Here is a 24,024-nt window from a genome sequence, read left to right as displayed (position 1 = left end):
AACTATAACGACTATATCTCATATGAGCGCGTCTAGACACATCTAAACACGTCTAAACATATCATTATTTTTTTAATTAACTACTTTGGACTTTTGGTTAAAATGATTTCCTTTAGTTAATTTGAATAGATACAAATACCCTAAAAGCCTTTTTCCGTTCTCTCATATTACCCTCATTGTAGCCCAAATACTTGTACTTGATGGTATTTCTTTGCATTGTAAACATTTTATCTCGATGGTTTCCTCTGTATTGTTTTCCCTGATTTGGTTATTCTACATAATCTAGTGTGTTTTTCCCTCGTCTTTATTGTTTTACTAATTATCGTTGATTCCCATTATTTATATATTAGTACTTTCCTTTGTTTGGAGGTGTTATTATGTATCATCAAAACATTTGAAGGTTTGGATTGGTTTTACCAACCATTAATAAACTTTGTCATTTCGGGAAGTGTTTATTGTTCTTTATCATCAAAAAAAAAAAAACTTTATCATCAAAATATACACCATAACTGAATAAATATATACATACCCTTGTTTTCTATACAAGATTTACACAAAAGCAACAAGACTTAACAACTAATGTTTGATTAATACCAATCAACATGTTTAGTTGATACATTGGGTTGCTTTTTTGGCTTCTTGTACCGATTATTTTCAAACTTGGCTTTTACAATGAGCGTATAAAGCAAGTCCGCCTCAGCAGAGCAATCAAAAGGCACATTCAAGATGCTACAACAACAACAAATAACCACATAGTAAATATTATCAAATTTTTTGTTTTTTTGGAATGTAGAGATAAAATGGTCAATTATTCTCATCCACATGATTTTAAAACAGACTTTATGTATACAACAATTTATCCAGACAAAGATCATCACCAATTCAACCGCTTTCTGTCACCAAATGAAAGCTAATTGATTTATATTTTTAATTTTTTGTTTTATAAATTATACCTGGCAAGTAACTCCTGGAGAATAATCCTTTGAGAAGGTGTTACATAATGTATGCAGTTTCTAGGGCACTGTCCAACTGCCAGCTGTACCTTATAGTCCTCACCATGACCTAATTATTAATTAAAATGTAGAAAGATGTGATCTAAATAATTACTATATCAACAATGTTTTTTGTTTTTTCCTAAATTTATGCAACAAAGTGGTTTTTTGTTATAAGAGATAAAACCACAATTCATCTTAAGACCAAAACATGCAATTTTCACTATTTCACAAGTAACCTTTGTTGCATAATTTAGGAAAAAGAAACCACTTTTTTTTGCATAAATTAGGAAAAAAGTTCAACTTTGTTGCACAAGTTAAGAAAAAGATGAAACTTTGTTGCATAAATTTTATATACAAACCTTGAGACGTTGCATATGCAGTTCCTGTTGAAGAACTGAATGTGAAAGCATGAGGTGCTGCCTTCACACATGAATAAGGACACCCTACACAACAAAATCAATAAAGGGTATTTTGGTCATTTAACATGATTTCCATGTCAATTGCTTTGACAAATTTCCAAACCAATAGAAAACAACAAAAGAATGGGGAATTGAATTCCATTCCATTTCTTCCCAACCAAAAGCAGGACAGATTTAGTTATTAAGATTTAAATTTCTTATACATAGATTTCATTCCTTCTAAAACATTACGTAGAAAAAAAAATAAATAAATAAAGCTAAAAGAATGAAGAGGCTCTTGCCTTTTCCAGCACATAGAACTTCATTAACAAAGATGTCAAATGCCTCACATTCAGGAGCATCAAAAGGGTCTAGACATTCACTACAATTTCATATCAAATACCACATTTAGAATATAGGATCCATACTTTTCACTAGAAATTATGAAAAAAGGAAATGTCCAAAAGATACATGCCTTTCAATGATCTCTGATTTGCTTAAATTGGATAACACCTGGAAAAGATAATATTCAAGATTTTGATGAATATCCCTCAACCATCACATGTTTATATCTTTATAAAGTTAGGAAGTTATTAAGAAACTTATGCATCATAGGAAGTTTCTAGATAACAATTACTAACTTAAATCTTAGGAAAATCATCTACCTCATAGGCTTGAATGACACAGCGAATCATTGTATCTGAATTACCATCATCACTCTTTATAACATCAGGATGGAATTGCTTCACCTATAAAAAATAAAACAAGAACAAAAAAGGACTATTAAATAGGAAATTTTCATTAGACTTCTCCCTTAATTATATCCCATGTGTTCACAATAGCTAACATTTCTTTGTGTTTGACACTAGAACACTCCACACAAATCGTATCCTGGATCAAATATATTTGCAAATGGATTTTGAACGTATTGAATACAACCATAGAATAACTAATAAAAATAATAGAAATATACTTTGGCACGAAAAGCTGCTTTGAGTTCGGACAAAGTGCAATCAGGCATTATGTCGAGCACCTGGTAGGCAGAAGAAACAGACATGATGGTTTGATCTCCATTACTGTCTCTGACTGAGTTAACCCTGAATTTGTTGTTGGTATCTGAAAAGAAACGATATGGGTATTTGATGCTTGTAGGAATCAGTCGATGAAGCGAGGATTCACAGGGTCTCTTTTGACAGATACGGTGATAACTCTTTTGGAGTATTGATGGTTGTGATTGATAGTAGGAGCATAAGGTGACAGCTTTATTGCATATAGGAAAAGATCCCATCCCCACCATTGCATCTACAAATATATGTTATGTCAGATGGATTTCTTGCAACTTTATATGTATCACTCGTAACATTACTTGGTAAATGATTCAATACACGGGTTTTTTGTTCTTCGAGAGGAGAAGGTTGAACTTTGAAGTAGGGTATGAATGTAGAGTACTTACTCGTTTACGTTATTTGCTTAATGCATCCCAGGATGTTTGTATATTAAATACTCTAATCGGGTTATCAACCAAATTCGAAACAAATGAAAATATTAACCACCTAAGTAATAATGAAGAAACTAATAGCAAGTAAGCACGGTATAAATCAAGGAAGAATGTAATTTACTGAAGAATTCAAAGGAGGCTTCTGGAGAAGACGAAGACGTACGGCTGTGGTGGAGAAAGAAGATACGGCTGCGGTGAGGAAGGAAGAGGAGTATAAAACAGAAAAAAGACAAAACTACAAAATTGGTCCTCTTGGTTTACAAAAATCTTTGGATAGGGTCCAAAAAGTTTCCGGCTTGCATGGAAGGTCCAAAATCGAATACTTTCCATGGTTTTAGTCCTAAAATAAAGAAATTTCTGTATTTTTGGTCCTAGGGAAACCTAAAAGCACGATTTTACCCTTCTAATTTCCTTTTTGTATTTTTTGTATTTTTATTTTAATCTTTTATTAATTAAAAATAGAAAAGAAAATAATGGACCCATTTCACACACACACACACTCTCTCTCTCTCTCTCTCTCTCTCTCGCTCTTCGATGACCAAGAAGATCACGACTCAGACTATTCCTCTCCTTTTGTATACTCCTCCCTAAACCCAATGACACCACCATGATCCTTTAAACCTGTGATCATCGGCACCATCATCGGTCACCGTCGCAACCCTATTTGGTTCGCAATTTGTCCCGATTAGCCCTTGAATGCCATAACTCACCAGAATCGATTCAATCCACGATTATGGATGTTGGCGTTATCCCATCTTTCCGATTTGAATCTGGAGGCGATTCTGAACCCAGAAAAACCTATCTATCTCATGTTCAAATCAATACAATCTATGAATGCATTATGGATGGACCAGATTCTGAATCTTTTCATCTGATTAATCCAGATGGGTTTCTTGGTTAAAAAGAAGATAGGAGAGACATGGAAGTCTTACCCTTCAATCACAGGTTCAAGGTCTAACTGAACCAGATGAATCGATTCAACACGGGTCTTGTAAATTCTAGGGTTAACCGCCATGGATATTGCAAATCTAGGGCTTGTAAAGTTAAGATTCACACCTGCAAATTGATTGTAGAGATTTTGTGTATGTATATATCTATGCATGTGTGTTAATTAGTGTATAAGAGTTTTGAATCAGGAAGATGTCGATAGAGAAATGGAAGATGATGCAGGTTAAAGTATGATTTTGCATGTGAAAGGGAGAAAGGAAGATTGCAGGGGCGATCTTGAAGTTTCAGTGCTCATCGAAGTTCAGGTGTTCATAGGAGATCTTGGTTTCTAAAGAGATGTACACGCATAAAAAAATTTGTTTAGAATTTTTTTCTTAAGTTGCAGGTTTTGTATGAGAGAGTAAAAGAGAGGGACAACGAGAAAGTCAAATGGAAGAACGATGGGGTTATGTGTTGCTCTTTTGTTTTTTTTAATTTGCAGGTGAAGAAGAAGAAGAAGAAGAAGAAGAAGAAGAAGAGAGAGAGAGAGAGAGAAGGGGTACCGTGGGTGTAGTCATGGAGAGGGGTGCGGTGATATTTTGTTATTTTTTATTTTTATATAATTTTTTAAATACTAAACTCAATAAAAAATATAAAAAAGAAATAATAGGGGTAAAATGGACATTTCAATATTTTCAGGACCAAAACCAAAGAAAAACCTTGATTTTGGACAATCCATGCAAGTTGGAAACTTTTTGGACCCTATCCAAAGTTTTTTGAATACCACAAGAACCAATTTTATAGTTTTGTCCAGAAAAAAGTCAATTTGTAAAAGGGCGCTTTTTGTCAAACAACTTATTTATTTTGATATTGTATATATATTAATTGGAAATATTAAGAAAATCCCTGTATTTTGGAAAAAATTATATTTTAGTCTCTAATTTTTTTTCGCACAAAAAACCCATGAAACCGGATAAATTAAACATTTCGACCCTCTTCAATCGGTGACCCTCATTTAGCAAGTAACAATTGATGATGTGGCCAAGATTGGCTTAGGTGGTCGGTGATTCATTAAATGTTGGTTGTATTTAAAGGTATTAAACTCGTTAACCTCATTTGTGCCCTAAAATCATACCAGGAAGCAACAATCAAAGCAGGGGGAGCAACGGATGTCTTCTTCATCTTTTGTAGGAAGCCAATGATCAAATCGAGTTGGGATGAATCATCTCACAAACGGGTGTTATTGTGTTGATCCCATAGGACGGTCGACTTCATGGACTCCATTAAACCCGGAAAGAAGATTTACAGGTTGCCTAAAATTACTAGGATGAACTCAAATATTGCAAGTATTTTTGTTGGATGGATCCTCCTCTACCAAATCAGTGGTATGCAAATTTCTTATTAGAATTTCGCAACAATATCAATTTGGAGAACCATGCAATACTTGGAGAGTTTGGGCAACAATAACATGTAGGGAACCTATTTGGAGAATTGGTGGAATAACTTGTTGGATTAGGTGTCTAAGCCCATAACTATAATTAGGATGCACTTGATCTGATTGTAGCATGGTCCTTTTGGGATGCCTTCACCATAGCAACTGATAGGATGAATTATAGAGAAAGAGGTTAATAAATAATTTATTAATATATTATAAGAATAATATATTAATTGAGAAATCATATTATTTAATTAGTATTGATTAGAAATTAATTTGGAATTAATTTTGTGATCAAAAGAGACTGATTAAATTAAGGGGACTGATATTGCAATTAACTGATAGTTGCAAGTTGAGCTTATGGATCCCTTAGGAAGGGATGGACGAAATTCTATGTGTAGCCCACATAGATTTCGTCCAAAGGGGGGCCTTCTTGAAGAATCTATTGGACTGCTTAAGGCTTAAGCAATCAGATTAGGGTTTTACCTGAAACCCTAGCAGCTCAGCTGTAACGTCCCAAAATTCAAGACTAAAAATTTCTTTTAATAAAACATCACTTAAAGCAAAATCATCGATTCAAAACATAATCAGAGTAATATTTTCCAAAACACATGCTCGTTATCAGAGTAAAACATTCCCAGGCTGACTAATTTATGGTGTGTGCCATGCGATCACCCCGAGCTCCATCATCCGCTACTGGAAGTACCTGAAACCAAAACTGAAAACCGTAAGCACGAATTTTAGTAAGTTCCCCCATCATACCATACAATCACATATCATACATACTGTCGGGCAATTCTGGGGTGCCCGACCTACCCGGTACGGCCATTCTGGGGTGCCGACCTACCCGTGTCAAGCCATTATGGGGTGCTGACTACCCATGTCAAACCATTCTGGGGTGCTGACTACCCATGTCAAGCCATTCAGGGGTGCTGACTACCCATGTCAAACCATTCTGGGGTACTGACTACCCATCGGTCCTAACGACCGAACCTCTAGGACTATTTCACCCCATACTACTACTACTATCACATATCATAACGTAACAGATTATCAGACATATCTGGGGTGTATGAACTACCCTTCGGTCCTAACAACCGAACTTGGGGACTACTCCCCTCCTACTACCTCTAACTCATATAACAGATCATGCTAGCATGTAAACATAACATCACATACTGTCAGACGTATATGGGGTGTATGACTACCCTCCGGTCCTAACAACCGAACTCTACTGATGAGTTAGGGAACCCCGTCCATGCTCATACTGATAGTGAGATACGGGCCCAGCCCACCCTCACTCTATCCCTATCTTGGGCCTCGCCCCTGATCTGCTGCTAATGAGATGTGGAACACCATCCACACTCTGCTATTGGTGAGATACGGGACCTCGCCCACACTCACCTCCCTACCAGGCACATACAAGTATCACACAGACAACACGTATAAACTATCACATAAACCATTCCTTGGGCACCCGCTCGCTATCATTGGACCTTGTCTTGAATATCATACTAGCATACTGTGCCTAGGGCTAACCCCCGGGTCTTCTACTCATAACTACATGGGTCGGCATTGTGGCCGTAGACTCATTCACACAAAGGGAAACACACCTGCACTGGCTGAACTCGCTGATGATCCCACTAGCTGTTGCCCGACAACTCACTGAACTCCTGCTCTACTAGCTCCCCGAGCTATCAATATCAATGCAACACTTAGTCTAACCGACCCCCGAAAGACAACCAAATCAACTCTGGCCAAAGTCAAAGTCCTGGTCAAAGTCAACCTTTCAGGTCAACCCTACTCGCCGAGTCCACCTACTGACTCGCCGAGTTCATATGCTCAAAGTCCTTCCAATTGCGACTCGACTTGCCGAGTCAGTCCATGACTCGCCGAGTCTACCGATTTCCGAGTCCTGGCCTGTCCAACTCACCGAGTCTCCACTACACTCACTGTTTCGAGTCTCAACTCGAAGGGTTTGGGGTTTCGCGACTTGACTCGCCGAGTCGAAGAACAGACTCGCCGAGTCCAAGACAACCTTCAACAGACTCGCCGAGTTGTTCTTCAAACTCGCCGAGTTCCTGCCCAACTTCATCCGACTCGACGAGTTGTTCATCCCACTCGTCGAGTTCCTCCTAATCTTCATGCTACTCGCCGAGTCCACTCAAAGGACTCGCCGAGTCCATTCAGATCTACATACATGCAGAGGACTTTTGAGTCATGCATGGACTCCAAACTGTAGATCTACCCTTCCCAACCCTATTCCTCACGTAAAGTTGCAAACTTTACGTGTAGAGAAGGAGATCTAGGCTAAATACACCATAAACTAGGGTTTAAGGCAAAGAGGCTCCATAATCAACTCAAGGGCCGATACTTTATGCTTCCCAAGACCAAAATATGCTTAGATCTAAAGTAGCAACTCCAGATCCGGCTTCTAACTCAAATGGATGACTAACCATGGCTTAAAAAGCCCCAAATCTCACAACCATAGAAGATCTAAAGGAAGGAAACGACTTAATACCTTCAATAACTCAAAAAGGTTCCACAAACTCCAGATCTAAGGCCAATCCTTGAAGCTTCAATGATTTCCCTCTTTCTTCTTCCTTCAAATCACCCAAAAATGGCTTGGAAGCTTGAATGCACAACAATGGGGACTTGGGGTTCGTTTTCTGTATGAGGGAGGCTCTAAGGAACCCTAATGGAGAGAATAAGGAGCTTAAATAGGGCCCAAAGTCCCGGATTTAGGGTTTTCTTCGTACAGACCAGACTCGTCGAGTCTCCTTGGTCGACTCGCCGAGTCGGTCACTTACTCCTCGACCCGGATCCCGCTCGGACTCGCCGAGTTCCTCCTTGGACTCGCCGAGTCATCCCCTAAACTTAGGGTTTCCTTTCCTTTCTTGGCCTTTCTGACTTTGGGTGTTACAACTCTCCCCCACTTAAACTAAACTTCGTCCTCGAAGTTCGCTATGGCCAACCGCCTGCGATCTGCTTCCCATACTCTACAAATTATTCCAACACCAGCTGCCTACCTTTGCTGGTCTTCCGCCCGGTCATTCCGACTAACATTAAACCTTGCGAATAATAATCATGAGTCAACCCTGACCCTGAACATCCTGAAAGCACAACTTACTCAACCGACAATCCTTCTAGTACCCTCTGAATACTGCACTGAACCCATAGGGATTCACCCCTTCTTTCCTTGCGCGATTTCCCTGCCTCCCCAAGGCAACGCTCCAAAACTAACTATTTCCTCTGCCACTGTGAAGGCCCTATCCTTCGCCAACTCCATCACCCCCGCTACTACTAGTACAGGTCATTATCGCCAGATTCCACTGGGCATTTCTTTCCACTATAATTTGGTGTCGAGCACCCCCGATCAACTAACTAAATTCCACCATACACTGCATACCCGCACTGCTACTGACTGAAAAATGTTGTTATTCCTTATCTGCCTTCCGAATGAACTGAGACCACCCTGGTCCTTACCAATCTATCAATATCTGGATTACCAACTCCCACCGGTCACTAGACCCAATCACAACTCCTAGTCGCTCCCAGCGACTTTCGAAAAAACTTCGACCACCTATAACTGCTCAATCTATCATGCCATTCAGGGGATACAATCCTGGCATCCTCGATCCCCTATCTTGACACTAAGGTCCCTACCAAGTCCCACCTATGCTGCTAAAACTCATGAGCCTCGCCCAAGGGTCCTACCCGCCTCTATCCTGGAGCGGCTTCTCCCAAGGTCTCACCTCTCTAGGGCTATACAGGCAACTCCCTATCATTCTCATCCACTACCCATTCCTGATCCCTGACTGGTCACTAGGAGACAAGGGCCTTGCCCTATCTCCGCTAACGAAGCTACTAAGGAATGTTACGGCTTACCCGTAGTCTCATATCACCATCCATCGCTGACTGCTAGTGAATGCTACGGCTGCCCTGTAGTCTTACAACATCTTCTACCACTGACTGCTAGTGAATGCTACGGCTGCCCCGTAGTCTTACATCACCTTCCACCACTGACTACTAGTGAATGTTACGGCTGCCTCGTAGTCTTACATCACCTTCCACCACTGACTGCTAGTGAATGCTACGGCTGCCCCGTAGTCTTACATCACTTTCTACCACTAACTGCTAATACGGAGGCACCCATGTGCCATTAGCTCTCAAGATTCTCATTCCGACTCCCTCGAGTCCTACAGGCGATCCATCAATCTGAATTCCTGACCACGCACTAACCATCACATCACACGCACTAGTTGATGGGGAGTTTCTCAAACTCCCAACCCTGAAATCCTCAGTCCATCAAACGCTGCACTACCTCCTTTCCTTCTTAGAGATCGTGCACACATCCTGGACCTGCATGCTCTTACCCTTGCACCCTCGGAGGATTCTCCCCCACTTCGATCCTGCTTAACCCTTGATGCTCAAAGCTCGGATAGAGATCCCAATCCTTGCCACCATTCCAATATCAACCTGTTGAGGAACCCAAGCTCGCCATAGCTAGGGATCTAACCAATCCATCTCTAACACTATACAATTCCGCTCTAGCGAGACATACCAAGTCCCTCCCAAGCATGCTACAGTTACTGCATCCTATGTAACCTTCTCCAATAGGGTACATCCCTTAACTACCATTCGAATATCCAAGGTACGCAGATGGCATATAACTCGATCATAATCAACCGCTCAAAATAAAATACTCATACCGATACTGATGCAGAACCATAACAATATAATCATGCACAAATAAAAGAATTGAAAACAGATCGCATACTTGCAACGTCCGGTGCTGCTCGCGTCTCCAAGGTAGCCATCTGAAAAGCCCTGCCTCCTACTGCAGGCGCCTCTGCACGAACCTGACGACCGTCTGTGATCCTCAAAGTTGTAGGGGCAGGTGCCATCACCCGTCCTGCTGAAAAAAAAAAACTAGGGCATTAGGCCTTCTTGTGGCCCCGCTGATTGCAGTGAAAACATAACAAGTCTGATCCCTGTGTGGTGGTAACAGTACAATCTCTGCTGAAATGACCAGTCCGACCGCACTTGAAGCAGCCGGACTCACCACCACTACCACTCCTGCATACGCCCCCATGCGCCCTGCCACACTTCCTGCACCGGCTGTGGTCCTGGTAATCCCTCGATCTAGTTTCCGATCCCTTGGGCCTTTTGCCCAAACCTGCGGCTACCTGAACCTCATCCGGCTTCCTCTTCCGGATCTGCTCCAAATCAATTTCCCTCTCTCTAGCCCGAGAAATCATATCTTCCAGCGTCTTACAGCTGGACCTGCTCACGAACTCCCTGATGTCATCCCTCAACATCTCATGGTATCGGGCCTTCTTCATCTCCTCATCCGCGACATACTGCGGTACAAGAACGGCCCTCTCCCTGAACTTGGCAGTGATCTCCGCCACAGTCTCAGTGGTCTGCGTCAAATCCTGAAATTCCCGTGCCAACTGTTGCACCTCAACAATCGACGAAAACTCCGCCCTGAACCTGGCCGAGAAATCACTCCAAGTCATCGCGTCAAACACTATATCATCCCCCAAACCATGACCAATCTCCTCCCACCAATCCCTCGCTCTGTCCTTCAGAAGACAGGAAGCGAGTCCGACCTTATCCCCCTCAGGACACCGGCTCGTACGGAATGCATTGGCAACATCAGCCAACCATCTGCTGCTAGCGATGGGGTCCCTAGCCCCATGATCATCTGGTGCCCCGCAAGCCCTGTACTCTCAGAATATCAAGGTACGTGCTCCTATTAATGCCATCATCTCGGTACAGAAGGCTCCCAGCTTCTCATCCAAAATCTCCAATATACCCTCCTTGACCGTGCCAAAGATCACAGGAGTCTGATCTAGAATACTGCGCGTAACCTCAGCTGATATCAACTCCCTCATTCGCTCCTCGAGCTGCTCGGCTCCTGAACCCGAGCCTGATCCCTCCCCGGTGCCTGATCCGCCCGCTGGTCTCTCTCGCAACGTCACCATGCTGAAAATATAATACATCCTCTATCTGAATACTTATCACTGCTGCGAGACCAAACACACACTCTACCAGGTTCCCGGTCTTGTCTCGGCCTTTCCCGAATCGAGTACGGATCCTCTTTTTTCAGTAGTACGGGCCCATACTACCTTCCACATCTATCCGTACTCTCCTCAGGAATTGCTTCGACTCCACCAGGTCCCTTATCCACTACTACTGCTCCCAGCACTATCTCATCCTACGCTTACCCTAGGGAAACCTCTGACTCAACTTAAACCAGTCCTCAGCTGTTGAAGGCCTCCTTGTAATGCTAATTAGCCATCACCTGAATACCATCACATGTGACGAGGCTCAGATAATCCATGTGTGTGAGGAACAGGGCACCGTAGATGACTTCCATGGACGGGGGATCAGTCCTCGTCTACTTATGTGGATATCAAAATTCAAAACTTTTCAAATACGCTCTCATACCTAAAAACTCATTTCAAGTTCTGCTCTCTTATCATCTTTATAAACCTGTCGAGATGCAAGGGAAAAGTATCCTACCCCCGCCATCATCCATTTCACCAACAGATGCTCACCAGCTTGATCTATGTGAACAAGTTTGATATCCTCTATAACCTAATGTTGGTATTTTTGAAGAAAATCCTAACAGAGAGATAGGTCAGGCATCTCCTTTTCTTGTGTTAATCTTTGATTTTGATTTGAACATTGTCTCTTTTTTTAGTTTTGATTTTCTTCGGTTCTTACTTGATCAAATCAACTTCACAAAGAAGTCGTCTTGAACAGTAATGGAAGATGATGATGAAGGACAATTGATCAGTTACTGCCTCTTTCTGGACCAGCAACGACGCCCTAGATGCAATGGCAAAGTGTGATTATTTCATTCATGTTGTTTATTTTAAGCTTCACAGCAGGTAAACCCTTAAAATTAATATTTTTTAAAAATCATATTAAACTTCCTTTGATTCAAAAATCTTGAAGTTGATTTCTATATTTTTTGAAAAATTAGGTAAAATGGAGATGAAGGCACCAGAGGCGTTCTGGTGGCAACATCGACTTAGTCAACTTCGTGATGACTGATTCATAGCACAAATTAAAGAGGTATACTTTGATGGGTTTTGGTCATAAGACATCTTATGTGCTCATACAAACCCTAAAGCTTGGATCTAGGTTTCTCTATTGTACATACTTTGAATCCAAGACTTTGAACCCTAATTCTAGCATATGGAAATCAGAATTCACATGTAATTAGGTTTAAGAACATACCTTGATTGTTATATAGCAATAACAATCCAATTCCTCCTTGAATTGACCTTGGAAAGCTGAGAGTCACAAGTGTCACTCCTCTAATGGCTTACAAACACCATAAGCAAGTGGAGAAGGTATAAAGAGAGAGGAGGGAGGTTAGAATTCGTCCTTAGGACCTCTTGGGAAGAGTTAGACGAATTCCTAAGCCCTAGGGGGTTTATATAGGTGTAAAGATTAAGGTTTTAGTCCTTATCCTTATCTAGTTGCTTGTCCACCAAGCAACCATAAGATAAGTCCTAGAAACCCTTATCCTAGTCGAATTCTAAGGGATTTACACCTCAAATTCGTTCACCATATATATAAGATAATCCTTACCTTATTTTGTAACTATCACATAATTACAATTCAGCCCCTCTAGTTTAATTAATTACACTTGATCACAAAATTAATTCTTAATTAATTATTGACCAATATTAATTAAACAAACATGATTTCTCCTTTAATATATTATTCTTATAACATATTAATAAATCATAATAACCTCTCTCTCTTTATTTATTTCTCCAATCAAGTTGCTTTGGTGAAGGCAACCCAAAAGGACCATGCACCATCGTGTCAAGTACATACCAAAATAGTTATGGACTTAGACACTAATCCAACAGTCTCCCACTTGGATAAGTCTAATAACTATTCTGCGTATGACTTCGGATCCCGATCTGCAATCGTAGCTTTCCAAAGTCGCTGTCAACTCTGATCATATCAAATACGCGTGTCCTTAGATAAGGGATCATATATTCCTCCATTCTAGATATCATATGAGATATGATTTCAAATCATTCTCTTTGTAATATATCTCGATTCCCGATTTATGACGACTGACTAATTGAACAAATCAAATTAGCCCTAGCCCGGCCGAGCATTTATGTTTGTCATCACTAAATCATCGAGGGTCCCAAAGATATCGCTTTTATCCTACTTTGGATAAAAGGAACAGATAAACTTTGATACAATGCTTGCTTGCACTCACTAACCAAATCACACACAACAATATGTTTTATAACACCAAGTTACTAGTGCGTTTACATATTATCAATGTGCAACCGATTCGCAAGATGCAACTCACACATCTCGGTTTCAAGAATATAAGATGTTATCGTCTCACCAATCACTCGTGATACAATTCATGGAGTGATCCAAGTGAGCGTGGGTTTAATCCAATGCTCAAATCATATTCATAAGCACTCATGAACGTTGCAGCAAACGTTTGCTTATGTCTAATGCTCTTTAGACAATCCACACACCAATTCATGACAATCTTCATTCATATCTACTTCCAACATATGAACGATTGTGGCCCGTTTGAATAATTCGATTATTCTTAATAAACTCAATTATTCTGGAAGTCAAAACATGCAAATGTGAAACACAAGAATAATACTAATCCCATATGGCCTCAAACCTTTGAGTATAAATAAAACGCCTTTTATTTATCACCATATTGATTACTCATTATTTGTCGTTTCGGGTAATCAACTTCTTACTTGAATTCCAACACTTGTCCCATGCTCCTAGCATGCACACAATGTTTACCTATGGTTCTTACTTTGTGAAATAGATCTCATTGAATACATTTCCAATCCTTCTCATTTCACAACTCCAAATCCGTTTTTCATAAGTCAAAGAATATCAAATTCTTGCTACTTATAGAATATGCTAGATTCTAACATTCTATGCAACTATCCTTTCGTAATGTCACTGCACCAAAGTCACAAAGACCATTGCCAATGATATTACAAAGTCCTCTATCGGAGATTGTTACAAGACAATTCCATAGACGTGATGTCTCTCACTCAAAGTACATTCTTTGAACATCCTTTTGCATAGAAGTTTCTAATCTAGTCATAGATTTTCAATATTCAATTCCCAATATGGACACACTTCCATATGTTCCATATGACAACTTATTCTTAATAGAATCTTATCTATTCGTAATGATGTCGATATGGTCCATCCAATATGGAAACATTTTCATATTTTCCAATACTATACTTCCAACTACTCACAAGCGACCAATCCTCGTCGAACTTGGATTGTCCTTTGATAGTTGTTTAATTATTTGAGTCAAAACCAATTCTAGTCCCTTTTCCCTCTAAATGCGCTCGACATTTGGAAAATTTTAGAATGGTCAAACATTAAAGCATTTGCAATCGATCCTATACACGAAGCGTATGGGACACGACGCATAATGTTTTATTTGCTATGTTCTCAAAATTCGAATTGTGAAGAGGGATGCCGTAATCATAATCGAAATTTTAAGAACACACTTTGTACCTTTGACTAAATTTTATTAACATTTCTCAACCTAAACCTTTAGATTTGAAATGAAGCATAATATTTTCTCCCTTAATTATAGCAAAACAACTCTTCAACTATTGCAACTTTGCAAAGTATGACTCATGTTTTCTATAATTAATATTGCTAACCTTGCAATACTTCCCTTAATAATCATACAATCATAGCATTTATGCTCCCACTATCATGATGATTATTATAAAACATAACACTTATGCTCCCACTAGCTTCGACATGTATTCTTAAACATCTTAACTTCCAGAAAGACAATACCTATTGAATTTCTTAAGTCCATGTTTCTAATACATAGTGCTTTGATAATCTTTTATCAAGGCTTCTTGAACTTATACACATTTGCCTTCGATAGTTCATATGTGTGTCTAAACAATTAAGACTAATTGCCAAACCTCACAATTCAAATTATGGAAAGGGATACCGTAACCATAATCGAATTCGAGAATGCAATTTTACAATCACTATCTTCTTAAATCTTTCTTAGTGAAAGCATTTCCTCACAATCATTTTCATGAAGGAGGAAATCTTATGACACTTAGATTTGAGCGGTGTATGTGTTCCTATCCATGTGAATTTGTCAAAACCAAAGTTTACGACAAATTCAAACTCTTATGGATCGAACTTTCTTGATCTCGATTTCTTGCCTTTATGGTAGCACAGCTGCCCACCATGTCTTCCAAGTAGTTAAGCAGCTCACATTTTCCTATCAATGTACCTTTCATTGATTAAGGTGCTTTGCCTTTTATGCGTTCAAAATGAGAACTCATAGAACTCACATGCATAATTAACTCGATTGGATTGGCACAGAATCAAAATAATGTCAACACGATAGGTTGTAAACCTCAACTCGTGTGCTAGTGATGATCGATAAGGTTTATTTGATTTGTTCTTGAAACCTTTCAAGACCATTAAGACTCCCACTGACTCCTTGACATATAAGATTCTCTTGTGAATAAATATTTCTTGACAAACAAATATTCAAGAGTTAGTGTAGTTTTTATCAAAACACTTCATAAATTGGTCCTAGTTGGTCTTTGTCTTATCCAAGACATCACAACTTTCCACATTTAATGAAAGTTACAAACCTTCTTAATACCTTTCACTCAATGTCACAATCTTAACTTTAAGATTTGTTATTGGAACGAAGTATGATTGACTTATTGATTTAACCATTTCCTCAATTCTTGATTCCTCTTCTTAGACATACAATTGTACTAAGACTCACTTAGAGGATCAATTGAGATATGGTTCTTAATCATTAAGACCTATCATAAAGCATAAAAGGTACTCTCCCTTCATCTTAGAATGGAGAAACTTTTATCTTTCTGCCTACTTGATTCTTCTTATTCGTTCTGCTATTGATTTAAACCCTTTAATCAATTCAGAATTACACCTAATCATGTAAGTATAATCATATTTACTAAACCTTTAGTAAATCATGACGAATATCATTGTTACTCTTATGGTGGACTTGATCAACACACAATATTGTGTGCTCGATCTCTTAGTCCTTTACTTGACACCTTGTCAACGAATTAGTCTAATTTCCATATATGAAATTTCTCATTCATCGTGCAACCAAGTTGCATGATTCCAAATTTCTGTCCAATTGAAACTTGGGCGATGAGAAACTCTCCCTATTTGGTAAATTCTCGACTTTTCCATAAACACCATAAATAATAATCATATCCATTTGTTGTAGAAATATGCAAACACCAATTTTCATAACAATTTCATTGTAAGGAAATAAACAAATAAATAAATAAGTCAAACGAAAATTTATTTTATTTATAAAAGCAGCGGAAAACATATGTCCTTACAATGCAAAATCCATTGAAAACTATGTATTTCAAAAGAAAAATTTCTAACAACTCTATCATAACTATCTAAGATCAAAATCTAATCTTCAAGTCCATGCGATCAAGATCCATTCCTTGTGATTAGATTCATCTTGCTCTTTCACCAAGCTTCCTTTCTTTTCACCGATCCTGTAAAACATTCAAATGCAATCTTATTACATTATGTATTAAGAATTAATGAATAGGAACTTAATGGAGTTAGATAGTGGATTTTACCTGAAGCGCAGCCATACTCTTTGACTCTCCCATCTTCTGGACTCTTCAGGCTCTTTGGTCAGACTTGTATCCAATGCCCTTTCTTTTGGCAGCAAACGCAGATCGGTTCTCCTAGAACGTCCTCGGAAGTATGGTCAGTTGACTCTCCCAACAAATACGCTCCATTGCTTCGCCAAATCATTTCTGATTCAGCAGCAATGAGCATGTAAGTTAGGTCAATGAGGTTGTCGTCATGATCCATCATATAATACTTTCTTTTGAACTCATTAAATGATTCTGGAAGTGACTGCAAAACCCAATTCACAGCCAACTCATTCGGGAATGACACACCCAACATTATCAACCTATCAATGTGTGATTTCATTCCTAGAACGTGGGCACACACGGGCTTACCATCTTCATGTTTCATTTCCAATAGGGATTTAGTGATGTTGAACCTTTCAATTCTTCGATCTTGTGGGTTAGGGAGAACAATTGGAGGAGGTGGAGGAAGTGAAGCATGATTTCTTGTTCCTCGATCGAATCGTGGAATACCATCTTCATGTGGAATGCTTGTTCCACGGGATTTGAGAAGACCATAGTTGTCGAACTTTGACATCTACAAAACGGGAGAAAAATGAATTCAAGTTAGTTGATCGATTGAGTCCTTAGTAAATCACCCAAATGAGATACTAAGGCTAGGACCCAACATAATATTCTACAACTCGGGAGAGGGATGTCGTAACCCTAATTGCAGAATATTTGAAGGTAAGTGAATGACGATTCACTAATTTCCACCATGAAAAACGAAAAAGAAATTTAAGTTTTAAATCTATGAAAACTCCTAGATCCTTTGAGATTCATTGAACTTTCAATGGCATGTTTAAATCTCGATATGCCCCTCTTGTTTGTGACTGGGATGCCGAGGATCACAAAGCGGGTGTGAATAACCATGCAAACTTACATGGTGCCCTCACATGTTACAGTCACCTATTCGATGTGCCGGTAAACCACACACGCTCCACCGAACTATGACAAACATTGAGTCACCATTTGCTACCTTTGATTAGACCCATTTAGTGTGCCGGTTAACCACACACGCTCCACTAACGTCTTCGCAAGGGCATAAAGTGTAATTTCATGGAATTGCATCAATTCACTTTTGCCTAAGTAACTAAGATTGAGAATTTTATGAAAACATTTAGTTACTTTTATACTTCATTATACTTATAATGGAAGGTTTTGTCCCATCCTACCCGTTCGGCTAACGACCCTCCACTAGTCAAGAGTGCGGTGGGTAAGAGTGGATACCCATTCAATCGCCATTTTATAGGCAATTTCCTTAAACACCCCTTATAGACTAGCTTCGTGAATGAGGCCTACTAACGGTAAGACTGACTTTTACTCGTACATATATATAATGTTAGACTTTTAATGTTATATATAGTATAGGGTGTATTTTACACTTTTTAAAATACTAGGTGGTCTAATTTAACAATTATACTTTTAATTCAATTAAATTGTAAACCTAAACTTTTATGGATTTATTAAGCCTCTTTTAATTATACACCCTAATTAATTAATAAAACCATGAGGGTGTGATTTGAACATTTTTCAAAACAATACTAGAGTTTCAGAATTTGACATTCCTAATTAAACTTTTAATCAACTTTTAAATTCCAAAACTTGAGGGCAAGTTTTGAAACATTTCAACACATTAGGGTTTAGAATTTAAATATGCATCAAAATTAAACCATTTAATCAAAATTTAAATTCCAAAACTTGAGGGCAAGTTTTGAAACCTTTTTCAAAACATTAGGGTTTTAACTATTTAAATTTCAAAACAACAAAACTTTTGGGGTTCAAATTTAAACTATAAAACCTAAAGGGCAAAATATGAAACTTTTCATAACAACAAGGATCAAATAACAAATAATTCAAATTAACATTTAATCACATAATTATCCATATTTGTTTTATTTAATGATTTCTTGCAAAACAATTTATCAGTTTACTCAAAATAATTAATCAATTATCTTAAAAGGAAACAATTATCTTATTAATTGATAAATATCTTCAATTAGATCAAAATTATAGTCAAATATATCATATAATCGATTAAGATTGATCTAACATGATAAGGTAATTATCCCAATGCAAAAACAGCAAGAAATCCCGAGATAAGCACTATCTGACGCACCGACTCGCCGAGTCACCCTCTGGAACTCGCCGAGTAGGGCTGACTCGCCGAGTCCAAGAGTGACTCGCCGAGTCAGGTCGAACAGTGAGGCCAAAACACGATTTTCAGTTACATCAAGCATCAATACAATAGAAACCAATCATGTCTCTGATACCACTAATGGGTTTTGGTCATAAGACATCCTATGTGCTCATACAAACCCTAAAGCTTGGATCTAGGTTTCTCTATTGTACATACTTTGAATCCAAGACTTTGAACCCAAATTCTAGCATATGGAAATCAGAATTCACATGTAATTAGGTTTAAGAACATACCTTGATTGTTATATAGCAATAACAATCCAATTCCTCCTTGAATTGACCTTGGAAAGCTGAGAGTCACAAGTGTCACTCCTCTAATGGCTTACAAACACCATAAGCAAGTGGAGAAGGTATAAAGAGAGAGGAGGGAGGTTAGAATTCGTCCTTAGGACCTCTTGGGAAGGGTTAGACGAATTCCTAAGCCCTAGGGGGTTTATATAGGTGTAAAGATTAAGGTTTTAGTCCTTATCCTTATCTAGTTGCTTGTCCACCAAGCAACCATAAGATAAGTCCTAGAAACCCTTATCCTAGTCGAATTCTAAGGGATTTACACCTCAAATTCGTTCACCATATATATAAGATAATCCTTACCTTATTTTGTAACTATCACATAATTACAATTCAGCCCCTCTAGTTTAATTAATTACACTTGATCACAAAATTAATTCTTAATTAATTATTGACCAATATTAATTAAACAAATATGATTTCTCCTTTAATATATTATTCTTATAACATATTAATAAATCATAATAACCTCTCTCTCTTTATTTATTTCTCCAATCAAGTTGCTTTGGTGAAGGCAACCCAAAAGGACCATGCACCATCGGGTCAAGTACATACCAAAATAGTTATGGACTTAGACACTAATCCAACATAATTCAACCTTGAATCCTAAAATTCCTAAATAAGGGCTCCAAAAAGCAGCATATGGGTTTAACTACGTCTGTGATTCAAGGTTAGATATGGGCTCTATTTTGCTTTGGAATTGGTTTGGGGTTTTTACTCTATTCTGGTTTGTAGGCTCATGTATGCATTTGGATTTGGAAAAGAGATATCGACTGGAAAAATAGGGGACAAGGACATTCACTGATGGTGATTTAAGGGCAGAAGGGTATCAGTTTGAAAAAAAAAGCTTAACCAAACCCTAAACCAACATGCGATTTAGGTATTTTTTTTAATTTATTGCTTCTTTTCCTTTCCCGTGCTTCTTTTTTGTTCTTACCTTTTTTTTGTGACTTTAGAGGCTCTAGTATCCGTAATCTCACCTTATATGCCCCAATCGGGTAAGATCTCTGATTTGACAACAACTTTGATTTCAATTATTTAGAAGTTATTCATTTTTCATATTTTGCCTCTTATTCATTTTGGCTTCTGAATCTGGACTTTTCCGTTTCCCTTTACTTCTAAGGTGGAACGTATAACCCTTAACCAAAATATTTTGGCTGCTAATTAGTTTATTGAGCTCTAACGAAGGTACATTTAACTGTTCATTTAGTTGTCTACAAATCTCTCACGCTTGAGTTGTTTACAGGTGTTTAATTTAATATGATCTTTCTCCCCATCCTCCTTTGTATCTGAAAGCATTTGTTTACAAGCTGAAATAATGCAAGTTCTATAATTTTGTATTTTTGTTGTTTAAATGTGATGTAGGCATGTACTTATGGTAAAGTATGCTGCCATTATCTAAGTAATCATGTTTTGGTTTCATGTTATTGTACAATTGGTTGTGGCTGAAAGTGTAGTTTAGAAAAATTAGAATATTGTTATTGTCTAGTTAATTTGCAGGGTGGTGGCAAGGAGGTGTTGATCTACTACATCCGTTGATATCCTTTTATTTGTTGTAAGGGTAAATGAGTCCACATACAATCCTAATTTATATTAGATTCAATGCAACTTATATTGTAGTCTCTAATGTTTTCTTTTATGTGGATTATTTATGCAGCTACACAAAAAATTGTAGTAAACATTACCTGATTCTTAAATTTGGTTATTTAGACAGACATTAAAAATATCATTTTGGGGAAAACAGAAAACACCAAAGTATAGCAGCAAAAAAAAATGAAATCTTTTTTATATAGATTATCTTAGCAATATCAAAATTCCATATGCCCATGTGATAGTTATTTTCTAAATGTGAAAAATATTATGACTTTTGTATTCAATATATGAAAACCATTGTGACTGTTTGTCTCCAGTTTATTTTCAAAATAAGAAAATTTTCCTTTTAGGTAATGTTTTATTTTATTTCCTAGCAATTTGTTCGTTTCAATGGAAGGTAAAGTCTTTTTGAATTTTATTGATTGTCTCATTCATCGTATATTATCTTTTAATACAATGTTTTTACTATAAATAGAGATATTTGATATATGTTGAATGCTAGAAGTGAAAACATTAAATAGTTTTTAAATGATTTAAGTAGTGGATATTATCATGTGAAGCATGGTTTCTGCATAATTGACAGTTGTGTGTTGGAAAGTGTATTGACTTGAAAGACCAATTATATGCGTGTATTTATAGGTACTATTGCAGTAAGTATATCTAACTGCCACCAACATTTTCAGTCATATGAGAAGCCGAATACCAAGAAATGATGGGGTTTCGAAGGAAATCTCACTTTAAAACCAAATAATAAATAAATGGAATGCCCTTTGTTTCTATATAAATTATTATTTATATTGTGTTGTTATTAATATCATAATTTTTATTTTATTTTCAAACATAGGTATTTTCTATATCCTCAATTCGAAATTTTATTATCATTTAGGTGAAACTTACTTCCATAAATTAATATGATCGTTTTTTATGTCATAGCTACTAATATCTAATGAACCACCAAGATAATAAATCATGTGTTTGTATATATTTGTAAACGATCGTAACTCTTCATTTTTTACTCTTACTGATTACATATTTACTAGAATGAATATTATTGATAATTTTTTAGATGTAGTAAATTATTTGTGCAAAAAAACTATTTGCCACTAGAAACTATTTTATGAAAGATTCACACTCGTCGCTTGGCGCAGGTAAACGACTAGTATATATATATATATATATATATATATATATATATATATATATATATATATATATATATATACACACACATTTAATTTTATCTTTGTAATTAGTTTTTTTTCTTTTTTTTAAACGTCGGAATTGCATTAAAAATGTTATTGGAAGATTATTTTTTGAACTATTTTATATTTTACTTTTATACTAATAAAAATATTATGTTAATATTATAAACTTTATTGTAGAGTTGATCAAAAGTTTTTATTATTCACCGCTAAAAGTTTTCGCGAAGTTATATTTATATTTACGTGTAAGAACCTCGAGCAGTTAGAAAGACCTTAATGGTTTGAATTGATATGAGTATATTATTAGTTGTTCGAGTTTGATTGTTAAGTTTGAATTATTAATCGTTAAAAATTATATTTAATTTCCTTTAAACAAACTTGAATAATAATAAAAATAAAGTGAATTATGTGACTGAGTATGTTATCCTATACTATGTCACATTTAAAGGCCTTAAGTTACTTAAAAGATCTATATTAGATCTGATGCCTTAGGCTGGAGGGAGTGGTGCCATCGAAACCGTATTTTCTCCCCCGCCACATAAGCGTCATGTTACTTTTTACCACTCAAGTGTGGTGACACACTTTTCATTTTTTTTTTTGTTTTTTTTTCTGATATTTTAATTTAATAAAACTTTTTTTTAACTATTTTAATTTAATATAACTTCTATTTTAATAAAAAAAAAACATAATTTTTCATTACTTGAAAATTAAAAAAAACAGTACATTGCGTTACTTAAAAAAAAAAAAAACCCACACACATGACATTTAAATAATCCTAGAAACTTAAAAAACATAAATAAAATAACTAAAACAAACTACGTAAAGTCGTTCTCCGAGAACTCGTCTTCGGGGTCACCCGGTGGATCCAAATTAAGGTTAATGTTTTGAACCTCGTAAATGTGTTCCACCAAGTCATTGCGAAGATTGTGAAATGTTTCAGTGCAACGTATCTCTGCTCTCCTGTTTATAAACTTTTCGCCACCAATTTCTATTGGTTGTGTCTCTGGTATGGTTTTTTCCTCGTCAAACGCACATATCGCTCTTCCTTCGTCTTTAATAATCATGTTATGCAATATAATACATGTATACATGATTTCTTGAAGTTTTTCGTCACCCAAATAAGCTGCTGGTTTTTTCAATATGAACCACCATTTCTTCAGAGCTCCAAAAGCACGCTTAACATCCTTCCTAGCTATTTCTTGAGCTCTCTTGAATTTCTTTCGTCTAGAACCATGTGGAGCTGAAAACGATTTAACAAACACAACATACCCAGGATGGATTCCATCAACCAGATAATAACCATACTTATATGACGTTCCACGCACTTGAAAAGAAGAATCTGGTGCGGATCCATCGTATATGTTGTTAAATATTGGTGAACGGTTAAGAACGTTGATGTCGTTAATCGAACCAGGAGAACCAAAAAAAGCATGCCAAATCCACATATCTTGTGATGCAACTGCTTCAAGTATGACCGTTGGGTGACCATGATCACCTCGGGTAAATTGCCCATTATATGCTGTAGGGCAATTTTCCCATGCCCAATGGAGACAATCTAAGCTTCCTAGCATTCCAGGAAACCCATGCACACTAGCATAATGAGCTTGCAATTACAAGATGTTATTACGTGTAGGCTTACGTAAATATTTTGGACCATAAAACTGAATCACAGTTTTGCAGAAAAAATGGAGATTGTCCTGTGCTATCCTAGCAGACATCCTAAAACTTTCGTCTAACGCATCAGGCGGAAT

General features: G+C 37.3%; 2 protein-coding genes and 1 long non-coding RNA gene across 3 annotated transcripts; 1 reads left to right on the top strand and 2 right to left on the bottom strand.

Annotated features, from left to right (window-relative positions):
• Positions 1-484: 484 nt before the first annotated feature.
• On the bottom strand, positions 485-3,118 carry LOC111878901 (uncharacterized). The gene is made up of 8 exons (XM_023875383.2): positions 3,013-3,118; positions 2,367-2,695; positions 2,059-2,142; positions 1,869-1,906; positions 1,696-1,775; positions 1,355-1,438; positions 954-1,062; positions 485-729 (listed from the first exon to the last, which is right to left on the bottom strand). Exons 2-8 carry the CDS (start codon positions 2,688-2,690, stop codon positions 588-590), a joined length of 861 nt encoding a protein of 286 aa, XP_023731151.1. The 5' UTR covers positions 2,691-2,695; positions 3,013-3,118; the 3' UTR covers positions 485-587.
• A 748-nt stretch (positions 3,119-3,866) lies between these two features.
• Positions 3,867-4,490, top strand: LOC122195896 (uncharacterized). The gene is made up of 2 exons (XR_006186928.2): positions 3,867-4,144; positions 4,225-4,490. It is a non-coding gene; the product is annotated as an uncharacterized LOC122195896 (long non-coding RNA).
• An 18,598-nt stretch (positions 4,491-23,088) lies between these two features.
• LOC111876552 (uncharacterized) lies at positions 23,089-23,844 on the bottom strand. Its single transcript, XM_052767910.1, has one exon. The coding sequence runs from the start codon at positions 23,842-23,844 to the stop codon at positions 23,089-23,091; it is 756 nt and encodes a 251-aa protein (XP_052623870.1).
• Positions 23,845-24,024: the final 180 nt, after the last annotated feature.

The sequence above is a fragment of the Lactuca sativa genome, chromosome 9 (assembly GCF_002870075.4).
Source record: "Lactuca sativa cultivar Salinas chromosome 9, Lsat_Salinas_v11, whole genome shotgun sequence".
NCBI classification, from domain to species: Eukaryota; Viridiplantae; Streptophyta; class Magnoliopsida; order Asterales; family Asteraceae; genus Lactuca; species Lactuca sativa.
The sequence above is the reverse complement of the archived record's forward strand: the minus strand, read 5'-3'. Positions and strand labels throughout refer to the sequence as shown.